At 50.6% G+C, this 24556-nt stretch overlaps 1 protein-coding gene across 1 annotated transcript; it reads left to right on the forward strand.

Annotated features, from left to right (window-relative positions):
• The first annotated feature begins 8394 nt into the window (after positions 1 to 8394).
• On the forward strand, positions 8395 to 24278 carry grwd1 (glutamate-rich WD repeat containing 1). Its single transcript, XM_080191823.1, has 7 exons — positions 8395 to 8624; positions 11273 to 11390; positions 11855 to 12014; positions 15126 to 15339; positions 21701 to 21843; positions 21953 to 22150; positions 23610 to 24278. The coding sequence occupies exons 1-7, from the start codon at positions 8435 to 8437 to the stop codon at positions 23928 to 23930; spliced, it is 1344 nt and encodes a 447-aa protein (XP_080047949.1). The 5' UTR covers positions 8395 to 8434; the 3' UTR covers positions 23931 to 24278.
• Positions 24279 to 24556: the final 278 nt, after the last annotated feature.

Raw genomic sequence — 24556 nt, forward strand, 5'->3', positions numbered from 1 at the left:
AGAAGTTAATACGGATAAGGCGTAGGCCACTCGGTCCCTCGAGTCTGCTCTGCCATTCAATCAAATCGTGTCTGGTCTGATTTTAACCCCAACCCCACATTAGTGCCTCCCCTCGATAAACTTTCACCCCCTCAGTGATCAGGAATGTATCCTGCTCTGTCTTAAAAATATTGAGAGTCTCTGCTCCCACTGCCTTTTTAGGAAGACAGTTCCAAAGACTCACCACCCTCTGAGTGAAAACATCTCCATCTGACATGGGCCACCCCTTAGTTTAACACAATCTTTTTAAGAGTTTATTTACAAGAGTCACAAGTAGGCTTACATTAACACTGCAATGAAGTTACTGTGAAACTAAACAATGGAATCCTGACAATGCAGAAAGACGCTATTTGACCCATCGTGTCTGCACTGATTCTCCAAGAAAGCATCCCACCCAAGCCCTCCCCTCCAGCCTATCATCGTAACCCCACAAATTTACCATGGACTATCCACCTAACCTATACATATTTGGACACAGAGACAATTTAGCATAACATGGAAGAAAGAGAAAGACAGACAGACAGAGCGAGGAAGAGACAGAGATAGAGAGACACACACACACACAGAAGCAGAGAAAAATATATAGAGAGAGACAGAGAGAGAGAGACACACACACACACACACACACACACGGAGAGGGATAGAGAGAGAGAGAGTTGGACAGAGAGAGTAGGGGACACAGAGAGAGAGAGAAACAGAAAAAGACAGAGTGAGAAACGGTGAGAGAGACAGACAAAAAAGACAGAGAGAGACAGGGTGAGAGAGAAAGGGGAGAGAGAGGGAGAGAGTGATAAGGTAAGAGAGAGGCTGACAGACAGGCTGACAGTGAGAGAGAAATGGGGTGATAGGGAGAGAGAGAGGTGGAGAGAAAGAAAGAAAGAGCGGGTGACTGAGAAAGAGGGAGAGAGGGAGGGTGAGAGAGAGAGACAGGGTGACACTTAGAGAGACAGGGAGAGAGAGAGAGACACACACAGATAAACAGAGGGGGAGACACAGAGTTACAGACAGACACAGAGAAAGACAGACAGAGAGTGAGAGACAGCGAGAGGGAGACAGACTTAATTTGATTTATTGTCACAAGGATTAGTTTACAGTGAAAAGTACTGTTTCTTGCACACTATACAGAGAAAGCATACTGTTCATAGAGAAGGGAAGAAGACAGTATAGAATGTAGTGTTACAGTTATAGCTAGGGTGTAGAGAAAGATCAACTTAATATAAGATAGGTCCGTTCAAAAGTCTGATGGCAGCAGGGAAGAAGCTGTTCTTGAGTCGGCTGGTTCCTGACCTCAGACTTTTCTACCTTTTCACTGATGGAAGAAGGTGGAAGAGAGTATGTCCAGGGTACATGAGTCCTTGATAAGCTGGTTGCTTTTCTGAGGCAGCAGGAAATGTAGACAGAGTCAACAGATGGAAGGCTGGTTTGCATGATTGTCTGGGCTATGTTCCTTTGTAATCTCTTGTGATCTTAGACAGAGCAGGCACTATACCAAACTGTGATACATCTGAAAAGAATGCTTTTCATGTTGCATCAACAAAAATTAGAGAGGGTCAGAGCAGACATGCCAAATTTCCTTACTATCAGACAGAGAGTGAGATTGAGAAAGAAACAGTGTTAGAAAGATAGAGCGAGACGAAGAGAGAGAAACAGTCAGATAGACAGAGAGAGAGTGAGACAGAGAAACAGAGTCAGATAGACAGAGAGAGTGAGACAGAGAGAGAAACAGAGTCAGAGAGAGTGAGACGGAGAGAGAAACAGAGTCAGAGAGAGTGAGACGGAGAGAGAAACAGAGTCAGAGAGACAGAGGGAGAAACAGAGACAGAGAGAGGGAGAGAGAGACAGAGAGAGAAACAGAGAGAGAAACAGAGTCAGAGAGACAGAAAGAGAAACAGAGAGAGAAACAGAGTCAGAGAGACAGAGAGAGAGAGAAAGTCAGATAGAGACAAAAAGGGAGCGATAGAAAGTGAGACAAAGGGAGAGAGGGAGACAGAGAAAGGGACAAAGAGACAGAAAGAGAGAGAGTCACAGAGAAAGACAATGCGATAGAAAGAGAGAGAGAGAGATAAAGGGGGAGATAGAGGGGCAGAGACAACCCCCCAGCTGTAACTGGATTTCAGTGAGTGCAGTCAGATTGTCAACTTGCTTCGGCTGAGAATAGTTCCAAAAATAGTTCCAAAAAATAGTTCCACACCAAGATTGTGTCTGTTCAGAACGTTTATTTTTATCTATTTGTTTCCTTCCAACAACCAACCAAGAAAGCTGATAAGATGCAATGCTTTATCACTAGAGAAATCTAACATCAAAGTAAAGATGTTACACTTCAGTTAGACATTGACAAGACCACACCTCGAATAGTGTGTGCAGTTTGAGTCTCCGGATTTAAGAACATAAGAACATAAGAAATAGGAGCAGGAGTAGGCCATCTAGCCCTTCGAGCCTGCCCCGCCATTCAATAAGATCATGGCTGATCTGTCGTGGCTCAGTTCCACTTTCCCGCCCTCTCCCCATAACCCTTAATCCCCTCTCTTATCAAAAACCCATCAACCCGCGTCTTAAAAATATTTAGCGAGGCAGCCTCCACCACTTCAACGGGCAGAGAATTCCAGAGATTCACCACCCTTTGAGTGAAGAAGTTCCTCCTCAACTCTCTCTCTCCTCTCTCTCCTGAGAGGGCACCCTCTCTCCCCCTGATGAGCCTCAGTGTCTGTAGCTCAGAGGCCAGCTCATCTACCTTGAGCTGGAGCTCCTCCAGCAACCTGCACTTACTGCAGACATGGTCACTGGGAAGGACCCTGGGGTCCACCAGTTCCCACATCATACAGAAACAACACATCACATGCCCCTCCATTATTCACTGTAGTAGTAGTGAAAATTTCCACACGAACTCACCTGGCCCTTTTTCTCCCCAGCCCTTTTGCTCCGAAGCCCTAATAGCTCACTCTGCTTCCCTCTCACTCCGCTGCCCGCTCCGACGCTGCCCGCTGTCTACACCAGGCCTCCTTTTAAACCTGGCGCTGTTTTAAAGCCTGCTCCCCCACAACTCCCTGCTATCCACTCCCTTAGAATTCTTAAAGTGGTAGATACAAAAAGCCCGCAGAAATGCTATTAAATGATTTAAACAGTTCTACAAGGTAAGTTCTTACTACGAAAGTGCTTTAAACTTATTTAAACAGGTTTTTAACAGGTAACTTCTTATCTGTCGCTCTGCTCCTTCACTCGCCTGCTCCAGCAAACAATGGAAGGCTTCACCGTGTGACAAAAGGTGTTGAGGTATTGCAGGCGGTTCATAGGAGGTTTACATTGGATTGACCTGGAATGAGTGAGGTTTACGTTGGATTGATTCCCGGAATGAGTGAGGTTTACGGGATTGATTCCTGGAATGAGTGAGGTTTACGGGATTGGTTCCTGGGAATGAGTGAGGTTTACGGGATTGATTCCTGGGAATGAGTGAGGTTTACGGGATTGATTCCTGGGAATGAGTGAGGTTTACGGGATTGATTCTTGGGAATGAGTGAGGTTTACGGGATTGATTCCTGGGAATGAGTGAGGTTTATGGGATTGATTCCTGGGAATGAGTGAGGTTTACAGGATTGATTCCCGGAATGAGTGAGGTTTACAGGATTGATTCCTGGAATGAGTGAGGTTTACAGGATTGATTCCTGGAATGAGTGAGTTGGGGAGGAAAGGTTGGAGGGACTGGACTTGTTTCCGCTGGAGTTTAGCAGATGTGCTCGAGGTTACAGAATGGCCTCAACAGGGTGGCTGTGGGAAGGATGTTTCCTCTTGTGAGAGAGTCCAGAACTTGTTTAAAATCACGGGCCTCTCCTTTTGAACAGAAATGAGAATTGCTCTCTGTCCGAAAGTGTTGTGAATCTTTGGAATTCTCTGCTCCAGAAGGTGGCTGGTGGGAGGAGGGGGGCAGGGGGCTTACTAAACATTTTTAAGGTGGAAGTAGATAGATGCTTGTTAAAAAATGGAGGATTGGGACACTCCAAATTTACATTGTGGGAACAGCAGGATAAAGAGAGTTCAAAATAGGAGCAGGAGGCAGCTATCTGGCCCTTCATGGCTGATCATCAATCTCAATATCCTGATCCCGCCTTCCCCTCCGTATACTTTGATCCCCTTCACCTCCGGTGCTTTATCTAACTGCAAATGTATTAGCATACAGTGAAAAGTATTACTTCTTGCAGGCGATACAGACAAAGCATTCATTCATGGAGAAAGAAACGAGAGAGAGCAGAATGTAGTGTTACAGTCATAGCTAGGGTGTAGAGAAAGATCAACTTAGTGTGACGTAGGTCCAATCAAAAGTCGAACAACAGCAGGGAAGAAGCGGCTTTTGAATTGGTTGGACGTGACCTCCGATTTGTTTATCTTTTTCCTGACAAGAAGATGGAAAAGAGAATGTCTGGGGTGCGTGGAGTTCTTTAATTATGCTGACTGCTTTTTGGAGGCAGCGGGAAGTGTGGACAGAGTCAGTCATTGGGAGATTGGTTTGAGTGATGGACAGGGTTTCGTTCACGACCCTTTGTAGTCTCTCGCGGTCTTGGATAGAGCAGAAGCCATACCCCACTGTGGTACAAGTGGAAAGAATGCTTTCTGTGGTTGGTAAAAATTGACAAGCATCGTAGCTGACATATCAAATTTCCTTGCTCTTCTGCGAGATGGTGGACGTTTTTGTAGGTTTCTATGAGTTTCCCCCTCATTCTTCTGAACTCCAACAAATACCATCCTAACAACTCAAGGCAACTCAATCTCCCCTAGTACATCAGTCCTACTATTCCAGAAATCAGTCTGGAAAACCTTCTCTGCAGTCCCGTCAGAGAAAGAATGTCCTTCCTCAGAGACAAAAGAAGGAGACAAAAAAAAGCTACACAGAAGGCAGTACGGTGGCACAGTGGTGAGCACTGCTGCCTCACAGCGCCAGGGACCCCAGTTCAATTCCGGCCTCGGGTCACTGTCTGTGTGGGCTTAGCACATTCTTCCCATGCCTGTGTGGGTTTCCTCTGGGTGCTCCACTTTCCTCCCACAGTCCAGAGATGAGCAGGTTAACTTGATACGCCATGTTAAATTGTCTCTCAGAGTCAGGGGAATTAGCAGGGTAAATACATAGAGTTATGGGGACAGGGTCTGGATGGGATTGTTGTTGTGCAGGTTCGATGGGCCCAATGGCCTCCTTCTGCACTGTTGGGATTCTTTCCGTTAACTGATGGATAGAGAGAGAAGGGAAAGCGATTTTACCTTAACCTCCCTCCTGTTCATAACACCAATGACTCCAACACACCCAAGAGAACACTTTTTTACAAAGGAATTTTGAGAATGTGTTGTCCAGAATCAAAACGCTAACTCCTTTTCTGCCAAGGAGTTGGAGTTTAAAAGCAGGGAAGTTTTGTGGTAATTGTACAGGTGTTGCTGAGGCCTCATCTGGAATGCTGTGTAGTTTTGGTCCCCTTACCTTAAAGAGGATATAGTAACAAGGAGATTCACCGGGCTAATTCCCAGAACCGGCATGAGCAGGGAATCGAATCCAGGTCCGTGGCACAGTGGTTAACCCTGCTGCCTCACAGTGCCAGCCACCCGGGTTCAATTCCTGGCTCGAGTCACTGTGTGTGGAGTCTGTACATTCTTCTTTTGTCTGCAAGGATTTCCTCCTTGCATGGTCTTTAGCATGGTCAATCCACCTAACCCGCACATCTTTGGAGTGTGAGAGGAAACCCATGATGTGGGTATGCCGGCGTTGGACTGGCGTAAACACAGTAAAAAGTTTGACAACACAAGAGTATTATCAAATAAATCGGTTGGACTAAAACCTGGTGTTGTCAGACTTTTTACAGAGGAAACCCATGCAGACACGGGGAGAAAGTGCAAACTCTACACACAGTGGCCCGAGGCTGGAATTGAACTTGCGTCCCTGGTGCTGCGAGGCAGCAGTGCTAACCACTGCGCCACCCGTGCTGCCCTTTCTGCTTTGAAAATGTGTCACCCACACTTGAAACGCTAGCTCTGCTTTTTTTCTCTCTCTCCCCGCAGACCTGCTGAGCACTTTTTCCCCTAAGTGGTTTCTCATTTCAGTTTCAGAATTGCAGCGCCCAGAGTATTTTGCTTTTATTCTTCGCTCCGATACTCCGGTCACCATCTCACCTCCTCATGGGAAGAGCCAAGAAATGCAGCTTTATCACACTCGCTTTGAAGTTGCCCCAGAACCCAAATCCAAAATGGTGAACTGAGTCCAAGGGCAGCACAGTGGCTAGCACTGCTACCTCACAGTGTCAGGGACCCGGGTTCAATTCCCGGCCTGGGTCACCGTTTGTGTGGAGCTTGCACGTTGTCTGAGTGGGTTTCCTCCCACAGTCCAAAGATGTGCAGGTTAGGTTGATTGATCATACTAAATTGCTTCTTAGTTTCAGGGGAACTAGCCAGGGTAAATGCATGGCCGTATGGGAATAAGGCTTGGGTGGGATTGTATTCGGTGCAGTCTTGATGGGCTGAATGGCCTCCTTCTGGACTGTAGGATTCTATGATTCTTGGAGTCAGGAGGAGTGACTGGCAGAAGTTAAAGGGGGAGGCAGCTGGAGGTGGGATACAAATGCCCATCCTCCACAGAACAAGTGGGCAGCATGGGTGTGAAGTGGGCTAGGGTGACTGGGGAGGGAGGGGTCGGGATCCAGGGCAGAGCACAGGTTCATAAACCAATAAGACTTGGGAAATCAAGGGTTGAATCAGCAAAATGTGTCAGAGCTGAATTTGTGCATCATAAAATGTCAACTCCAGTAGCGTTGATGCCTGTGTTACTGGGACTTTTATTGGGATTTGAACATTTTTTTCTGCTGGCTTCCACCACACCGCCCCCCCTCCCTCCAAGAGCGCAAATCGGCAACAGTGTGCATCGTAGAGCGATGTTGATTGACCAGGATTGGAGTTTTGGGGAGAGCGGAGTGGCACAAGTGGCACATTTGCTTTTAAACAGTCAAACCCATCAGCAAAGCATTGAATTCCCACAGTGCAGGAGAAGGCCAGTGTGAGAAACGCAGCTCACAGTCAAACAATTTAGTCAAGTCAAGTTCTGAAGGAGCAAGATATTTTATTTAACGTTCTTGCAAGACCGGGTGTCCAATAAAATACGCACACCTTACATCGATTTGCAGCACATTTTTATACTTTTTTACAAGCGTTGTAATGGCTTTGCAATGTGTTGTTCTCCCCTAATTGGTGATCCCTGTCCCATCTATGTGTTGTCATTCCCCTATTGGCTCGAGGTGCCCCAAGTTTCCATCCCCTCTACTCCCCATCTAACAATGTCTCCTGTTATCACAAGAGTGCATTAGCAAACTCATCCATCTTATCCAACACTGTTACATGTCCAGTTCAGATTGGCAGTAATCAATCCTTTGCCAACTTAATCACTGCTGTCCTGACTATCTCAGTGACCTTTTTCCCCCTTTTATGCTTAGTTGTAGAAACAACACATCTTGCATACCATTTGCTTTTTGTAACTTGGACCTCGTACATTCCTTCAAGATGTGGTGTATGCTTCACTGCACGCCACACCTCTGGTGTTATTTCTACACCACAGGCAGTCTTTTTATTATCCCTAACTATTGCTGTGTTAGCAGCAGCGAATCTTATGCCCTATGTTTGTGACTAAACTCACAGTTGTTTCCATAATGTGGGTTATCAATGTGCCTGGTTATATCCAGTCTACCTGACTTTAAGCTATTTCTCTATGGTGTACAGATATATGTGTTAACAGCATCTTTACCTGTTGCTCACAGCCAGTTAGCCCAAGGAATCTGCACTGACTTTCTGAATCTCGGTAAAAAGTCTGACAACACCAGGTTTTAGTCCAACCTATTTATTTGATAATATACTCACAAGCTTTCGAGGGACACCCTCTTCGTCAGGTCACCCTCTTCACCTGACGAAGAGGGTGTCCCTCGAAAGCTTGTGAGTATATTATCAAATAAATAGGTTGGACTAAAACCTGGTGTTGTCAGACTTTTTACTGTGTTTATGCCAGTCCAACGCCGGCATACCCACATCATTTCTGAATCTCCTGTGTGCTGTGAGGCAACAGTGGTAACCACTGTGTCACCCCTAAGAATCCCACCTAACCCAGCCACAGTGCAAACACTCACCCCAAAGGTTTGCCTTTAAGGTGCTGGGAAAATGAGCTGATATCACGAGGGCAACAGCCTTGATCAAAGATGGCGGCTCCCTGTTCACAGAAAACACATGCATGTCCCTCTTCCCACGTGCGAGCCCCCCTTCCCTCCATCAAAGATGACGGCGCCCTATTTGTCACAGCCAGCTCCTTAACATGGAAGGGTCCTTCCTCCTTGCCAGTTATGTGTGTGGTGTCTAGCCTAGGCGCCTGAGTGCCAGTTGGGAAAAGATGGCGGACGAGCAGCCGAGCGGCGGCAGCGAGGAGGGGATGGAAGAAGATGAGGCGATGGAGGAGGAAGAAGAGACCGATTCTGAAGGCGCCCCGGCCCGTGTCTACCTGCCCGGGCAGCCGCTGGCCGAAGGCGAGGAGCTGGTGCGGGACGAAGCGGCCTACCGGCTGTACCAGCGAGCGCAGAGCGGTGAGAGAGCGCAACACGTGGGCATTGGGGGAGCGCACCGCGAAATCAGGAGCGGTTAAAGGGGAATTGTGGTTGTACACCTGAAAATCGGGATTTAAAGGTGGAATTGTGGTTGTACACCTTACAGTCGGGACGTAAAAGGGGAATTGTGGTTGTACACCTCAAAAACGGATTTAAAGGGGCAATTGGGGTTGGAGACCTGAGAAAAGGGATTTAAAGGGGGAATTGGGGTTGTACACCCGCAAATCAGGATTGGCACAGGGACACCACAGACCAAGTTGGCTGTGTCCTAAAGGATATAACCTCTAGACTGAATCTGTGGCAGGTGATGAGGGAACCAACAAGTGGCAGAAACATACTTGACCTTGTCCTTACCAGTTTGCAGCTGCATCGGTCCATGAACTGTATTGGTAACAGTGACCAATGCACAGACCTTGTGAAGTCCCACCTTCACATTGAGAATAATGTCCGTCGTGTTGTGTGCCACCATCACTGTACTGAATGGGACAGACTTCAGACAGATCTAGCAACACCCGACTAGGCATCCATGAAGCACTGTGGGCAATCAGTAGAATTGTACTCAAACCACAGTGTGCATCCCCAAAGCATAACACTACCAATGCTGGGAATCTGGAATAAAAACAGGAATATGTTTGTAGAACTTGTGGAGAAAGAGAAAAACACACACGGTTTTGGGTCTGGTGACTTTTCATCAGAAGTTCTGGCACAAAACATGATTGGCATCCCATCCACCACATTAAGCATTCATTCACTACTTCCATCACTGACGCATCATGACAACAGCATGTACCATCTATAGGATGCACTGTAGGAGTTGGGGGTAGGGTGTTAGCGTGGATAGAGAATTGGCTGTCTAATAGGAGGCAGAGAGTGGGGGTCAATGGGTGCTATTCGGATTGGCGGTTGGTGACTAGTGGAGTGCCCCAGGGGTCGGTTCTGGGGCCTCAGCTATTTACCATTTATATAGATGATCTGGAGAAGGGAACCGAGTGTAGGGTGTCAAAATTTGCTGATGACACCAAGATTGGTGGAACGGAGGGTGTAGAGAGTCTGCAGAAGGATCTAGATAGGCTGGGCGAATGGGCCAGGAACTGGCAAATGGAATTTAATGTTGGCAAGTGCGAGGTGGTCCACTTTGGTAGGAATAATGGCAGGAAGGACTATTATTTACGTGGCGAGAAACTGCAGCAGGCGACGGTGCAGAGGGACCTCGGGGTCCTTGTGCATGAGTCGCAAAAACCCAGCCTGCAGGTGTAGCAGGTGGTCAGGAAGGCGAATGGGATACTGGCCTTCATAGCGAGGGGGATTGAATATAAAAGTAGGGAGGTCTTGCTGCAGCTGTGTAGGGCACTGGTGAGGCCGTAGCTGGAGTACTGTGTGCAGTTTTGGTCGCCGCACTTATGCAAGGATATTTTGGCCCTGGAGGGAGTGCAGAGGAGGTTTACTAGGCTGATGCCGGAGTTGAGGGGGTTGAGCTATGAGGAGAGGCTGAATAAACTAGGCTTGTACTCGTTAGAGTTTAGAAGAATGAGGGGAGATCTCATTGAGACGTACAAGATGATGAATGGGATGGATAGGATAGAGGTGGAGAGACTCTTCCCGCTCAGAAAGGACAGTAGGACTAGGGGGCACAGCCTCAAGATAAAGGGGGGGTGGTTTAGAACGGAGTTGAGGAGGAACTTCTTCACTCAAAGGGTGGTGAATCTCTGGAATTCTCTGCCCGTTGAAGTGGTGGAGGCTACCTCGCTAAATATATTTAAGACGTGGGTTGATGGGTTTTTGATAAGTGAGGGGATTAAGGGTTATGGGGAGAGGGCGGGAATGTGGAACTGAGCCACGACAGATCAGCCATGATCTTATTGAATGGCGGGGCAGGCTCGAAGGGCTAGATGGCCTACTCCTGCTCCTATTTCTTATGTTATGTTCTTATGAACTCACCAAAATTCCTTAGGCAGCACCTTCCCACCTAGAAGGACAAGGGCAGCAGATACCTGGGATTACCACCATCTGGACGTTCCCCTCCAAGTCACTCACCCCCCGACTTGGAAATAGATTGGCGATTCCTTCACTGTCGCTGGGTCAAAATCCTGGAACATCCTTTCCTAACAGCACTGTGGGTGTACCTACACCACACAGACTGGCTGGTATCCAATAACAGTCCTTGAACTCCTTCCCTAACAGCACTGTGGGTGTACCAACAGCACTGTGGGTGTACCTACACCACACAGAACTGACTGATGTCCAATAGCAATCCTGGAACTCCCTTCCTAACAGCACTGTGGGTGTACCTACAGCACACAGACTGTCTGGTACTCAAGAAGGCAGCTCATCACCACGTTCTTGAGGGGCAATTAGGGATGGGTAATAAATACTGGGCCAAACCAGCAGCACCCACATCCAGTGAATGAATAGCGATTTTTGTTGGGATGAGTGTTATGTATTTGAATGGGAAATATAAAAGGAGGGATTTGATTTGGGAGCTGTGGGTGTCCCGATTATCTGTGGGCTAAGGTAGAGAATTTGATGTGGAGGTGAGTTGTGTGTTCAAATTGGGGAGGGGGTTTGCTAGTGTTTAGGGCAGAGTGGGCTGGCTTTCTGATCTATTCTCTCCCCACCCCTGCTGACAGGTGCCCCATGTCTGAGTTTCGACATCATCCGAGACAACCTGGGGAGCGAGCGCACCGACTACCCCCTGACCCTGTATCTGTGTGCGGGGACCCAGGCCGAGACAGCACAGGGGAACAGGTCAGCACCAGAGGGCGGAGCGATCGCTGCAGACTGGGGGAAGTGTGCGGGAGTGGGGCTGGGCCGGGCGTGGACCAGAGATCAGTGAGAGGCAGAGAGAAATGGGGACAGGGGAGAGGGAGTGTGTGTGAGGGAGACAGAGACAGAGCAGGAGGGTGGGTGTGAGGGAGAGACAGACAGCAGAGGATTGGGTGTGAGGGTGAGAGGGACAGAGCAGAGGGGTGGGTGTGAGGGGGGAGAGAGAGAGAGACAGTGAGGGGGGTGGAAGAGGGGTCGATGGGAGTCAGGGGGAAATGAGAACCAAAGTACAGGGTCCTTCAGTGAAGTCACCAAGGTTCAGCGGCTGTGGTCAATGAGGGGTGAAGAGCAGGGTCAATGAAGGGTTGAGTTTGGGGCCGGGGGTGAGGTTGGGGTTGAGACGGGGGTCACGGGCTGATTCTCAGATATCTTCACTGTCCTGTCAGGTTGCTGGTGATGAAAATGCACAATCTCTGGGGCACCAAGGAGACTTGTTCAGACTCCGAGTCGGAGAGCAGCGAGAGTGACGAAGAGGAGGAAGAGCAGAGAAAACCACTGCTCGATATTGCCATGGTGCCACACTATGGCGGAGTGAACCGTGTGCGGGTGAGAGGCAGGAACAATACACTCCATCCCTGTCATCTTCCTCCCTCCATCTTTACCTCCCCGTCCTCCCCCCACCCCCCCATCTGCTACCTTCCCTCCTCCCCCCCCCATCTGCTATCTTCCCTCCTCCTCCCCCCCCATCTGCTACCTTCCCTCCTCCCCAATGTCTCTCTTTCTACCCTACCCTTAGCTCTGTCTCTCCTCCCCCCGCCCCTCTGTTATGCCTCTCTCTCTTTCTCCCTTGCACCCACTCTCCTGCTCTGTCTCTCTCTCCCTCACACCCACCCCTGACTCTGTCTCTCTCTCTCTCCCTCACACCCACCCCTGACTCTGTCTCTCTCTCTCTCCCTCACACCAACCTCCCTGCCCTGTGTCTCGTCCCTCACACCGACCCCCCCCCCCGCTCTGCCCCTCTCTCCCTCTTACCCACTCTCCTTCTCTGTCTGTTTCTCTCCCTCACCCCACCCTGCTACTCTGTCTCTCTCTCTCTCCCTCACAGACACTCTATCCCCCACCCCCATTTCTCTTTGCCTCTCACTGATCCCTGTTCTCTCTCTCTTTCTCACTGATCCCTGTTCTCTCTCTCTCTTTCTCACTGATCCCTGTTCTCTCTCTCTCTTTCTCACTGATCCCTGTTCTCTCTCTCTCTTTCTCACTGATCCCTGTTCTCTCTCTCTCTCTCTTTCTCACTGATCCCTGTTCTCTTTTTCTGCCTCTCACTGACCCCTGTTCTCTCTCTGTCTGCATCTCACTGATCACTTTTCTCACTCTCTCTCTTTCTCACTGATCCCTGTTTCCTCTTTCTCTGCCTCTCACTGATCCCTGTTCTCTCTCTCTCTCTGCATCTCACTGATCCCCGTTCTCTCCCTCTCTCTCTCTGCCTCTCACTGATCCCTGTTCTCTCTCTCTCTCTGAATCTCACTGATCCCCGTTCTCTCCCTCTCTCTCTCTGCATCTCACTGATCCCTGTTCTCTCTCTCTCTGCCTCTCACTGATCCCTGTTCTCTCTCTCTCTCTGCATCTCACTGATCTCTTTTCTCTCTCTGCCTCTCACTGATCCCTGTTCTGTCTCTCTCTCTTCATCTTACTGGTCACTTTTCTCTCTCTCTCTCTCTCTTTTTCTCACTGATCCCTGTTTTCTCTTTCTCTGCCTCTCATTGATCCCCGTTCTCTCTCTCTCTGCCTCTCACTGATCCCTGTTCTCTCTCTCTCTCACTGATCCCTGTCCTCTCTCTCTCTCTCTGCCTCTCACTGATCCCTGTTCTCTCTCTCTGCCTCTCACTGATCCCTGTTCTCTCTCTCTGCCTCTCACTGATCCCTGTTCTCTCTCTCTCTCACTGATCCCTGTCCCCTCTCTCTCTCTCTGCCTCTCACTGATCCCTGTTCTCTCTCTCTCTCACTGATCCCTGTCCCCTCTCTCTCTCTCTCTCTCTGCCTCTCACTGATCCCTGTTCTCTCTCTCTCTCACTGATCCCTGTCCCCTCTCTCTCTCTCTGCCTCTCACTGATCCCTGTTCTCTCTCTCTCTCACTGATCCCTGTCCCCTCTCTCTCTCTCTGCCTCTCACTGATCCCTGTTCTCTCTCTCTCTCACTGATCCCTGTCCCCTCTCTCTCTCTCTCTCTCTGCCTCTCACTGATCCCTGTCCCCTCTCTCTCTCTCTGCCTCTCACTGATCCCTGTTCTCTCTCTCTCTCACTGATCCCTGTCCCCTCTCTCTCTCTCTCTCTCTCTCTCTGCCTCTCACTGATCCCTGTTCTCTCTCTCTGCCTCTCACTGATCCCTGTTCTCTCTCTCTGCCTCTCACTGATCCCCGTTCTCTCTCTCTCTGCCTCTCGCTGATCCCTGTTCTCTCTCTCTCTCTTTCTGCCTCTCGCTGATCCCCGTTCTCTCTCTCTGCCTCTCGCTGATCCCCGTTCTCTCTCCCTGCCTCTCGCTGATCCCCGTTCTCTCTCCCTGCCTCTCGCTGATCCCCGTTCTCTCTCCCTGCCTCTCGCTGATCCCCGTTCTCTCTCCCTGCCTCTCGCTGATCCCCGTTCTCTCTCCCTGCCTCTCGCTGATCCCCGTTCTCTCTCCCTGCCTCTCGCTGATCCCCGTTCTCTCTCCCTGCCTCTCGCTGATCCCCGTTCTCTCTCCCTGCCTCTCGCTGATCCCCGTTCTCTCTCCCTGCCTCTCGCTGATCCCCGTTCTCTCTCTCTTTCTCTGCCTCTCACTGATCTCTTTTCTCTCTCTGCCTCTCACTGATCCCTGTTCTGTCTCTCTGTCTTCATCTCACTGGTCACTTTTCTCTCTCTCTCTCTCTCTCTTTTTCTCACTGATCTCTGTTTTCTCTCTCTCTGCCTCTCGCTGATCCCCGTTCTCTTTCTCTGCCTCTCGCTGATCCCCGTTCTCTCTGTCTGCCTCTCGCTGATCCCCGTTCTCTCTGTCTGCCTCTCGCTGATCCCCGTTCTCTCTGTCTGCCTCTCGCTGATCCCCGTTCTCTCTGTCTGCCTCTCGCTGATCCCCGTTCTCTTTCTCTGCCTCTCGCTGATCCCCGTTCTCTCTCTCTGCCTCTCGCTGATCCCCGTTCTCTCTCTCTCTGCCTCTCGCTGATCCCCGTTCTCTCTCCCTGCCTCTCGCTGATCCCCGTTCTCTCTCTCTGCCTCTCGCTGATCCCCGTTCTCTCTCCCTGCCTCTCGCTGATCCCCGTTCTCTCTCTCTGCCTCTCGCTGATCCCCGTTCTCTCTCTCTGCCTCTCGCTGATCTCTGTTTTCTCTCTCTCTGCCTCTCGCTGATCCCCGTTCTCTCTCCCTGCCTCTCGCTGATCCCCGTTCTCTCTCTCTCTGCCTCTCGCTGATCCCCGTTCTCTCTCCCTGCCTCTCGCTGATCCCCGTTCTCTCTCTCTCTGCCTCTCGCTGATCCCCGTTCTCTCTCCCTGCCTCTCGCTGATCCCCGTTCTCTCTCCCTGCCTCTCGCTGATCCCCGTTCTCTCTCTCTCTGCCTCTCGCTGATCCCCGTTCTCTCTCCCTGCCTCTCGCTGATCCCCGTTCTCTCTCCCTGCCTCTCGCTGATCCCCGTTCTCTCTCTCTCTGCCTCTCGCTGATCTCTGTTCTCTCTCTCTCTGCCCCTGTGCAGGTGAAGGATCTGGGTGAGACCCAGGTTGCTGCGATCTGGTCTGAGAAGGCTCAGGTTGAGGTGTGGGAGCTGAAGGAGCAGCTGAAGGCTGTGTCGCAGGCTGAGGCCATGTCCACTTTCCTCCGGGAGAAGCAGTCCAAGCTGCAGCCAATCTTCGCCTTTGGAGGTCACATGATAGAGGGCTTCGCTATCGATTGGTCGCCCACAGTTGCCGGTAAGGGCAGGGTGCGGTCCTGGAGTGGCAGCCAGTCCCTGACTATTCTCCTTCAGGGGGCATCACGTTAATATTCAGTCCAGTCTCCATTTGGTGGGAGTGGGGGCGGGGCGGGGTGTGGGAATCTCTCCTCAGTATCAACTTCTGGGAACATGGAGATACCTGAGGACACTGTCAGGCCCTCCCTGGTCCTCCTCAGACAGGCTGGAGAACTCAGTGACCCTGAGAGGGAGGGACCTGCTCACTGCCTCCTCTGGCTGGTAACCAATGTAAGAATTCTGACAACACCAGGTTTAAGTCCAACCAATTTATTTGATAGTAAACTCACAAGCTTTCGGGGTTTCTCTCTGCGTCAGGTGAATGGAGAGCTCTGGCCTCAGACAGAGTAAATAACAGCACAGACAGTTTACAGATTACTGATTAGAATGTGAGTCTTTACAACTAACCTGCTGTTCAAGTCTTAAAGTGGCCAACAATGTGAGTGGAAGGAGCGTTAGGCACAGGTTAAAGAGACGTGTATTGTCTCCAGACAGTACAGTAAGCGAGGTTTTGCAAACCCTGACAAGTCATGGGGGTTACAGATATTGTGACATGAACCCATCTGTAACCCCCATGACTTGCCTGGGTTAGCAAAACCTCACTTACTGTACTGTCTGGAGACAATACACATCTCTGTAACCTGTGATCAATGCTCCTTCCACTCACATTGTTGGCCACTTTAAGACTTGAACAGCAGGTTAGTTGTAAAGACTCGCATTCTAATCAGTAATCTGTAAACTGTCTGTGCTGTTATATACTCTGTCTGAGGCCAGAACTCTCCATTCACCTGACGCAGAGAGAAACCCTGAAAGCTTGTGAGTTTACTATCAAATAAATTGGTTGGACTTAAACCTGGTGTTGCCAGACTTCTTACTGTGTTTAACTCAGTCCAATGCCGGCATCTCCACATCATGGTCAACAGTGTAACATGGCTACCTCTACATCGAGCAGGTGTAATTATAAGAACGTAAGAACATAAGAAATAGGAGCAGGAGTAGGCCAACTAGCCCTTCGAGCCTGCCCCGCCATTCAATAAGATCATGGCTGATCTGTCGTGGCTCAGTTCCACATTCCCGCCCTCTCCCCATAATCCTTAATCCCCTCTCTCATCAAAAACCCATCAACCTGCGTCTTAAAAATATTTAGCGAGGCAGCCTCCACCACTTCAACGGGCAGAGAATTCCAGAGATTCACCACCCTTTGAGTGAAGAAGTTCCTCCTCAACTCTGTTCTAAACCGCCCCCCCTTTATCTTGAGGCTGTGCCCTCTAGTCCTACTGTCCTTTCTGAGCGGGAAGAGTCTCTCCACCTCTATCCTATCCATCCATTCATCATCTTATACGTCTCAATGAGATCTCCCCTCATTCTTCTAAACTCTAACGAGTACAAGCCTAATCTATTCAGCCTCATAGGTCAACCCCCTCAACTCCGGTATCAGCCTAGTAAACCTCCTCTGCACTCCCTCCAAGGCTAAAATATCCTTGCGTAAGTACGGCGCCCAAAACTGCACACAGTACTCCAGCTGCGGCCTCACCAATGCCCTGTACAGCCACAGCAAGACCTCCCTACTTTTATATTCAATCCCCCTCGCTATGAAGGCCAGCATCCCATTCGCCTTCCTGACCACCTGCTGCACCTGCAAGCTGGGTTTTTGCGACTCATGCACAAGGACCCCGAGGTCCCTCTTCACCGCCGCCTGCTGCAGTTTTTCTCCATGTAAGTAATAATCCTTCCTACCATTATTCCTACCAAAGTGGACCACCTCGCACTTGCCAACATTAAATTCCATTTGCCATTTCCTGGCCCATTCGCCCAGCCTATCTAGATCCTTCTGTAGACTCTCCACACCCTCCGCACAATTTGCCTTTCCACCAATTTTGGTGTCATCAGCAAATTTCGACACCCTACACTCGGTTCCCTCCTCCAGGCCATCTATATAAATGGTAAATAGCTGAGGCCCCAGCACCGACCCCTGGGGCACTCCACTAGTCACCATCCGCCAATCCGAATAGCACCCATTGACCCCCACTCTCTGCCTCCTATTTGACAACCAATCCTCTATCCACGCTAACACCCTACCCCCAACTCCATGCCCCCTGACCTTCTGTAATAACCTCTTGTGAGGCACCTTGTCAAACGCCTTCTGAAAATCCAGGAAGACCACATCCACCGGCTCTCCTCTATCCACCGCGCTAGACACATCCTCATAGAACTCCAGTAAATTTGTCAGACACGACTTCCCTTTAATGAAACCATGCTGTGTCTGCTCTATCAAGCAGTTCCCCTCAAGATGCCTCGCTATTTCCTCCTTGATGACGGATTCTAACATTTTACCTACAACAGACGTTAAACTAACAGGCCTATAATTCCCCGCCTTTTGCCTGGCACCCTTCTTAAACAACGGCGTAACATTAGCCGTTTTCCAATCTTCCGGCACTTCCCCGGAATCCAGCGACGTCTGGAAAATAACCACCAAGGTATCTACTATCACCTCCGCCATTTCTTTCAGGACCCTCGGATGCATTCCATCCGGTCCTGGGGACTTGTCCACAATCAGCCCCTCCAGTCTGTCGAGCACCACCTCTCTAGTAACAGTAATGTCATCAAGACCCTCCAGTCCTACCACCTTTCCATCTCTAACACCCGGTAAATTATTCACGTCCTCCTCCGTGAAGACCGAAACAAAAAAGTTATTCAAGACCTCCGCCATATCCCCATCCCCTACCACTAAGTCCCCCTTCTCATCCTCTAAGGGACCAACGTTCACCCTAGCCAGCCTCTTTTTATATACTTACAAAAACTCTTGCTATCCTTTTTTATATTAAGCGCTAGCCCAGCTTCATAGTTTCTCCTACCCTTCTTTATCAACTTCTTTGTCAATCTTTGTTGACATTTAAACCTCTCCCAATCCTCTTCTCACCCACTACTCTTAGCTACTCTAAACGCCTCTGCTTTTAATTTAACACTTTCCTTCACCTCCTTCGTTATCCACGGCTTATTACCTCTCCTCCTACAGTCCTTTTTGACCATCGGAATAAATTTCTGCTGAGCACCAAGAAAGATCTCCTTAAAGATCCTCCACTGCTCCTCAGCAGACCTACCTTCCAACGCGCTCCCCCAGTCCACATTCGCCAATTCTTCTCTCATCCTACCATACTCCCCTCTGTTCAAACAAAGGACACGTGTCCGGGAACCCACTTTCTCCTCCTCCATCTGCACCAGAAACTCCACCATACAATGATCACTCTCCCCAAGAGGATCCTTCACCACAAGTTCCCTAATTCTACCTGCCTCGTTACATAGCACCAGATCCAAGATAGCTCGCTCCCTCGTCGGCTCCAGCACACACTGTTCCAGGAAACTATCCCGGCAGCATTCCAAGAACTCCTCCTCGAGCCCACCGCGTCCAACATGGGTCGACCAATCAATATGCAGATTGAAATCCCCCATAACTACAGCCGTTCCATTCCTGCACGCCGCACTTATTTGCGCGTTAATAGCCCGCCCCACCTCCAGATCATTATTCGGGGGCCTATAGACGACACCCACCAGCGTCTTCCTCCCTTTGCTGTTCCTAATCTCTACCCACAACGATTCCACGTTCTGCTCCTTGGCTCCAATATCATCCCTCGCTACCACCCTGATGCTATCCTTAATCAGCAGAGCTACGCCCCCCCCTTTTCCTTCCCGCCTATCCTTCCTAAACACTTGATACCCCTGGACATTCAGCTCCCAGTTCCTGTCACCTTGCAGCCACGTCTCTGTAATGGCCGCCAGATCATATCCATTTGTGTCGATCTGCGCCACCAGCTCATCCACTTTATTCCTAATGCTTCGCGCATTCAGATAAAGCACCTTCATCCCAGCCTTCATCTGGACCTTATTTGCCAGAACGCCACCAACCATACTCACGCCCCCTACTCCCTTTATTATTGGGACATCCTCGGCCTCTATCCTTACCTGTACCGTCTCCTTAACTTTAGACGCTGTAATGTCACCTACCCTCACACCCTCTCTCCCCCCCCCCGCAATTAGTTTAAAGACCTGTCTACAGTCCTCTTTACACGATTCGCCAGCACTCTGATCCCAGCACGGTTCAGACCAACCCCATCCCACCTGAACAGGTCCCACCTACCCCAATACTGGTGCCAATGCCCCATAAATTCAAACCCATTCCTCCCACACCAATCCCTGAGCCACCCATTCACTTCCTTAATCTTATCAACCCTACGCCCGTCTGCACTCGGTTCAGGCAGTAGCCCAGAGATGACCACCTTGTCGGTTCTACTTTTTAATTCCATTCCCAGCTTTTCATACTCCCTCCCCAGATCCTCAGGTCGCATTTTGCCTACGTCGTCGGCACCCACATGAACAACTACGACCGGATTCTCACCCTCCCACTCCAGGTTCCTCTGCAGCCCAGATGCGACATCCCGGACCGGGCCTGAGCACCAGGCAGACAACACACCCTTCTGTGCACTTTGTCATTGTGACAAAGGACAGTGTCAATACCCTTCACCCCACTATCCCCAATTACAACTACGTTCCTTTTCCCCTTCTCTTTGCCTATGTCCTGCTGCATCACTGTACCGTGTGCAGTCTGCTCACCGACCTCACCTGCCTCGTCCTCGTCCAGACTGGAAGCAAGAACCTCAAACCTGTTATGCAGCTTGAGAGGCTGAGGCCTCCTCTCCCCACCCTCCTTCCTCCTCTCAGCAGCCCCCTCTTGTTCCTGACCCATAGAGTTAGCCAGTTTAGGGGGGGTGGATGTTACTTGCACCCCATTGACAATGGCACCCTTTCTCCCCCTGATGAGCCTCAGTGTCTGTAGCTCAGAGGCCAGCTCATCTACCTTGAGCTGGAGCTCCTCCAGCAACCTGCACTTGCTGCAGACATGGTCACTGGGGAGGACCCTGGGGTCCACCAGTTCCCACATCATACAGAAACCACACATCACATGCCCCTCCATTATTCACTGCAGTAATTTTGAAAATTTCCACACGAACTCACCTGGCCCTTTTTCTCCCAAGCCCTTTTGATATTAAGCCCTAGTAGCTCACTCTGCTTCCCTCTCACTCTGCTGCCCGCTCAGACGCTGCCCGCTGTCTACACCAGGCCTCCTTTTAAACCTGGCGCTGATTTAAAGCTGGCTGGCCCACAACTCCTACTAACCACTCCCTCAGAATTCTTAAAGCAGTAAATACAATAAATAAATGCTTTAAACAGTTCTACAAAGAACAAAGTGCTTTAAACTTATTTAAACAGGTTTTTAACAGGTAAAAATCTTATCTCTCTCTCTGCTCCTTCACTCGTCTGCTCCAGCAAACAATGGAATTATACGTGACATGGCTACTCTCTCCCCTGTTTCAGTAAACTCTCATTGGGCAGAGCCACCTAGCTCCCTTCCTTCCCCCAACACTCCCCACTCCCTCGCCCCGACTCTCTCTTTCTCTCCTGTCCCCCCCCCCCATACATGCAAATGCCCACTCGTTCAGCCTGTCCAAATCACACTGAAGCAGCTCTGCATCCTCCTCACAGCTCACCCTCCCACCCAGCTTTGTATCATCTGCAAATTTGGAGTTAATACATTTAATACCCATTTCCAAATCATTAATATATAATGTGAACAGTTGAGGTCCCAGCTCTTTGCTTCTTGTCAGCGAACCAGCTTTCTATCCATCTCAAGACACGAGTTGAAGTTTATTTTGGTTTATTTAGTAGTGTCCCAAGTAGGCTTACATTAACCCTGCTGTGAAGATCCCCTACCTGCCACACTCCTGTTCGGGTACACTGAGGAAGATTTTACTACAGGCCAGTGCACCTAACCAATACATCCTTTAGACTGGAGCACCCAGAGGAAACCTACGCAGACACGGGGAGAATGTGCGCACTCCGCACAGGCATTGACCCAAGGCCGGAATCAAACCCGGGCCCCTGGTGTTGAGGGGGGGCTCTCCATTCACCTGACGAAGAGGGAAACCTCGAAAGCTTGTGAGTCTATTATCAAATAAATCGTTTGGACTAAAACCTGGTGTTGTCAGACTTTTTACTGTGTTGAGGGGGGGCAGCAGTGCTAACCATTGGCCACCCCACAACCCCATGCATTTAATCAGGTACACTGAGCATTTACAGAGGGAGACGGCCGTGACCGAGACATTTGGTGATTAAATCTACCTCCACGGCACATCGAGACGTGGGGGGGGGGTGGGGTGAACCACACAGCCCTGTTCTGTGCTGTAATGGTTTGGTTTAACTGGTGGGCGATGGTTTTGGGGCGAGCTGGGTGCTGACGCCTGTATTGTGGCTTCCCTCCCTTACCGCAGGCCGCTTGGCGACCGGGGACTGCAACAAGAACATCCACGTGTGGGAGCCCACAGAAGGCGGGGGCTGGAGCGTGGATCAGCGGCCGTACGCCGCCCATTCCCGCTCCGTCGAGGATATCCAGTGGTCGCCCAATGAGGCCACGGTAAGTCGTGGGGGTGGGGGAAGGGTGGGCCTCTGTCACTCCCGTGTTGCTCGGCACTCGCTTGACCCCCTGCTCTCTCTTTCTCTCTCCCCCCCCCCCCCCCAAACAGGTCTTTGCCTCCTGTTCTGCCGATGCCTCCATCCGTATCTGGGACACGCGCGCCAGCCCCGGGAAAGCCTGCATGCTCGCCCGCGAGGCGGCACACGAGGCTGACGTCAACGTCATCAGCTGGAACCGCCTCGAGCCCTTCATCGTCTCCGGGGGCGACGACGGCCTCTTGAAGATCTGGGACCTGCGGAAGTTCAAGGTTAGACTGGGGGAGAGAAGTCAGCCGCTAAGGGGGTGTGGGCGGCTGACGGTGCACGAGAAATGATTTTCCCTTTACGCGTTTATCAGCCAGCGGGGAAGTGGAACAGTGTGTTGGGCGGGCGGGGATTCTTTTTTTGGAAAGATGGTGTGGGCGGGTTCTGCTAAATGAACGATTGGGTCATTCATACGTTTCTGTGGTGGTTGACAGCGTGAAAAGCTGGGGGGGATGTCGGGGCATGGAAGCAAAAGGGGAGGAAATTCAGAACTTCTTTATCCAATGAATAGAATGTGGAACTGCCTCCCACAGCAAGTGGGATTCTAAAAGGCTTGAGGGGCAGAATGGACGTCCTCCTCTTCCTGCGTGACAGGCTCGAGGGGGGGGTGAATGGACCTCCTCCTCTTCCTGCGTGACAGGCTCGAGGGGGGGGTGAATGGACCTCCTCCTCTTCCTGCGTGACAGGCTCGAGGGGGGGGTGAATGGACCTCCTCCTCTTCCTGCGTGACAGGCTCGAGGGAGGGGGTGAATGGACCTCCTCCTCTTCCTGCGTGACAGGCTCGAGGGAGGGGCAGAATGGACCTCCTCCTCTTCCTGCGTGACAGGCTCGAGGGAGGGGGTGAATGGACCTCCTCCTCTTCCTGTGTGACAAGCTGGAGGGAGGGGCTGATGGACGTCCTCCTGTTCCTGTGTGACAGGCTCCAGGGAGGGGCTGAATGGGCTTCCTGACCACAAGTAAAGGCTAAAAAAGTGATGCAACGATGCCCCATGCAGTTGAATGGCTGACAGTTGTCGGGACTTTGTTCCAGATGACCAGACCAGCTATGGGAGGAGGGCTAATGTCCCAAAGTTTGACTTAAATTTATCTTTTGTCTCTCTGCCTCTTTCTCTCTCTTTCCATCTATCTCGTTCTGATCCCGCCTCTGCCTCTCCCTCTTCTCTACCCCTATCTCATCTCTCTCTCTCTCTCACCCTTCAACTGTCCGTCTCTCTCTCCCGTCTCCTTCTGTCCATCTTGCTCACCCCGTCTCTCTCTGTCTCTCTCTATCCACCCTTCTCTATCTGGCTCTCCCTCTGTTGGCCTCTCTGTCTCTATCTGTTTTTCTCCCTGTCTCTCTATATATTATATATATGTAATATATACCTCTTGATCACTTTCCCTCTTTCTTTCTTGGACTTTATCTATCTCTCTCTCTCTCTTTCCGCCTTTTGTGCTCTCCCTCTGCCTCTTGTGCTTTCCCTCTGTCTTTCTCTCCACATGCCTCTCTCCACCTCTCTCTGTGCCTCACTTTCCATCTCTGCCTCTTCCCATCTCTCTCCGCCTCTCTCTTTCTGTCTCTCTCTCTCTCTCTCTCTCCCCATCTCTCTCTGTCTCGCTCTCCTATCTCTATCTCTATCCATCTGCTCCTCTCTCTCTATTTTCATCTATCTCTCTTCCCCAACCCCCCACCCCCGTCCCCAGGATGGTGACAGTGTGGCCAAGTTTAAGCAGCATTCTGGACCCATCACCTCGGTGGAATGGCATCCGACTGAAAGCAGCGTGCTGGCAGCTTCCGGGGCTGATAACCAGATCACGCAGTGGGACCTGGCGGTGGAGCGGGACCAGGAGGTGGGGGAGGGAGAGGGGCAGGAGGTGACGCTGGCGAGCCTCCCCCCGCAGCTCCTCTTCATTCACCAGGGTCAGGAGGACATTAAGGAGCTCCACTGGCACTCACAGTGCCCGGGCCTGCTGATCAGCACTGCCCAAAACGGCTTCGACATCTTCAGGACTATCAGCGTCTGAGCCAGAGGAGAGGACAGCAGCCCCTGCCAGACAGACAGGGGCAAGGAGTGGGGGGTGAGAGACCCTGAACGAAGGGCTATGTCGCCTGCTGAACCTCTTGCTGTGGCTGTGGGGGTTAGGGACGGACTTGAGGAGTTGATGGGCCATTGCCTCACACCTTTACCCACAGCTGGTCAGGAGTTACCCACTCTCTTTGCCTGCGAGGCAGCGGGGAGGTATCTGTACTCGCAGGGAGCGAGGGAAAGTATTCGGACCTCATCACAAATCCACTGAGTCTGGAGCCTGCACATCAGCAAGCTAAAATCTCTACTTTCCAAATAAAATTGGACTGTTTTATTTTGTATGAAATATATTTCCTCTCTTTCCCTCCAAGACATATCCACCCCTGTACTTTCCCTGTCCTGGGAATGTTTGATGGGGACAGTGTAGAGGGAGCTTTACTCTGTATCTAACCCCGTGCTGTACCTGTCCTGGGAATGTTTGATGGGGACAGTGTGGAGGAGCTTTACTCTGTATCTAACCCCGTGCTGTACCTGTCCTGGGAATGTTTGATGGGGACAGTGTAGAGGGAGCTTTACTCTGTATCTAACCCCGTGCTGTACCTGTCCTGGGAGTGTTTGATGGGG

This window comes from Carcharhinus amblyrhynchos, chromosome 7 (genome assembly GCF_965287045.1).
Source record: "Carcharhinus amblyrhynchos chromosome 7, sCarAmb.v2.hapA, whole genome shotgun sequence".
In the NCBI taxonomy this organism is placed as follows: Eukaryota; Metazoa; Chordata; class Chondrichthyes; order Carcharhiniformes; family Carcharhinidae; genus Carcharhinus; species Carcharhinus amblyrhynchos.

What these genes read in the sequence shown, in the direction of transcription:
- grwd1 (XM_080191823.1), top strand. Translation starts at nt 8,435, where the DNA reads ATGGCGGACGAGCAGCCGAGCGGCGGCAGCGAGGAGGGGATGGAAGAA. An exon ending in GAGACAGCACAGGGGAACAG is followed by an intron (nt 11,391 to 11,854) that starts GTCAGCACCAGA and finishes CTGTCCTGTCAG; the next exon opens with GTTGCTGGTGATGAAAATGC. An exon ending in TTGGTCGCCCACAGTTGCCG is followed by an intron (nt 15,340 to 21,700) that starts GTAAGGGCAGGG and finishes CCCTTACCGCAG; the next exon opens with GCCGCTTGGCGACCGGGGAC.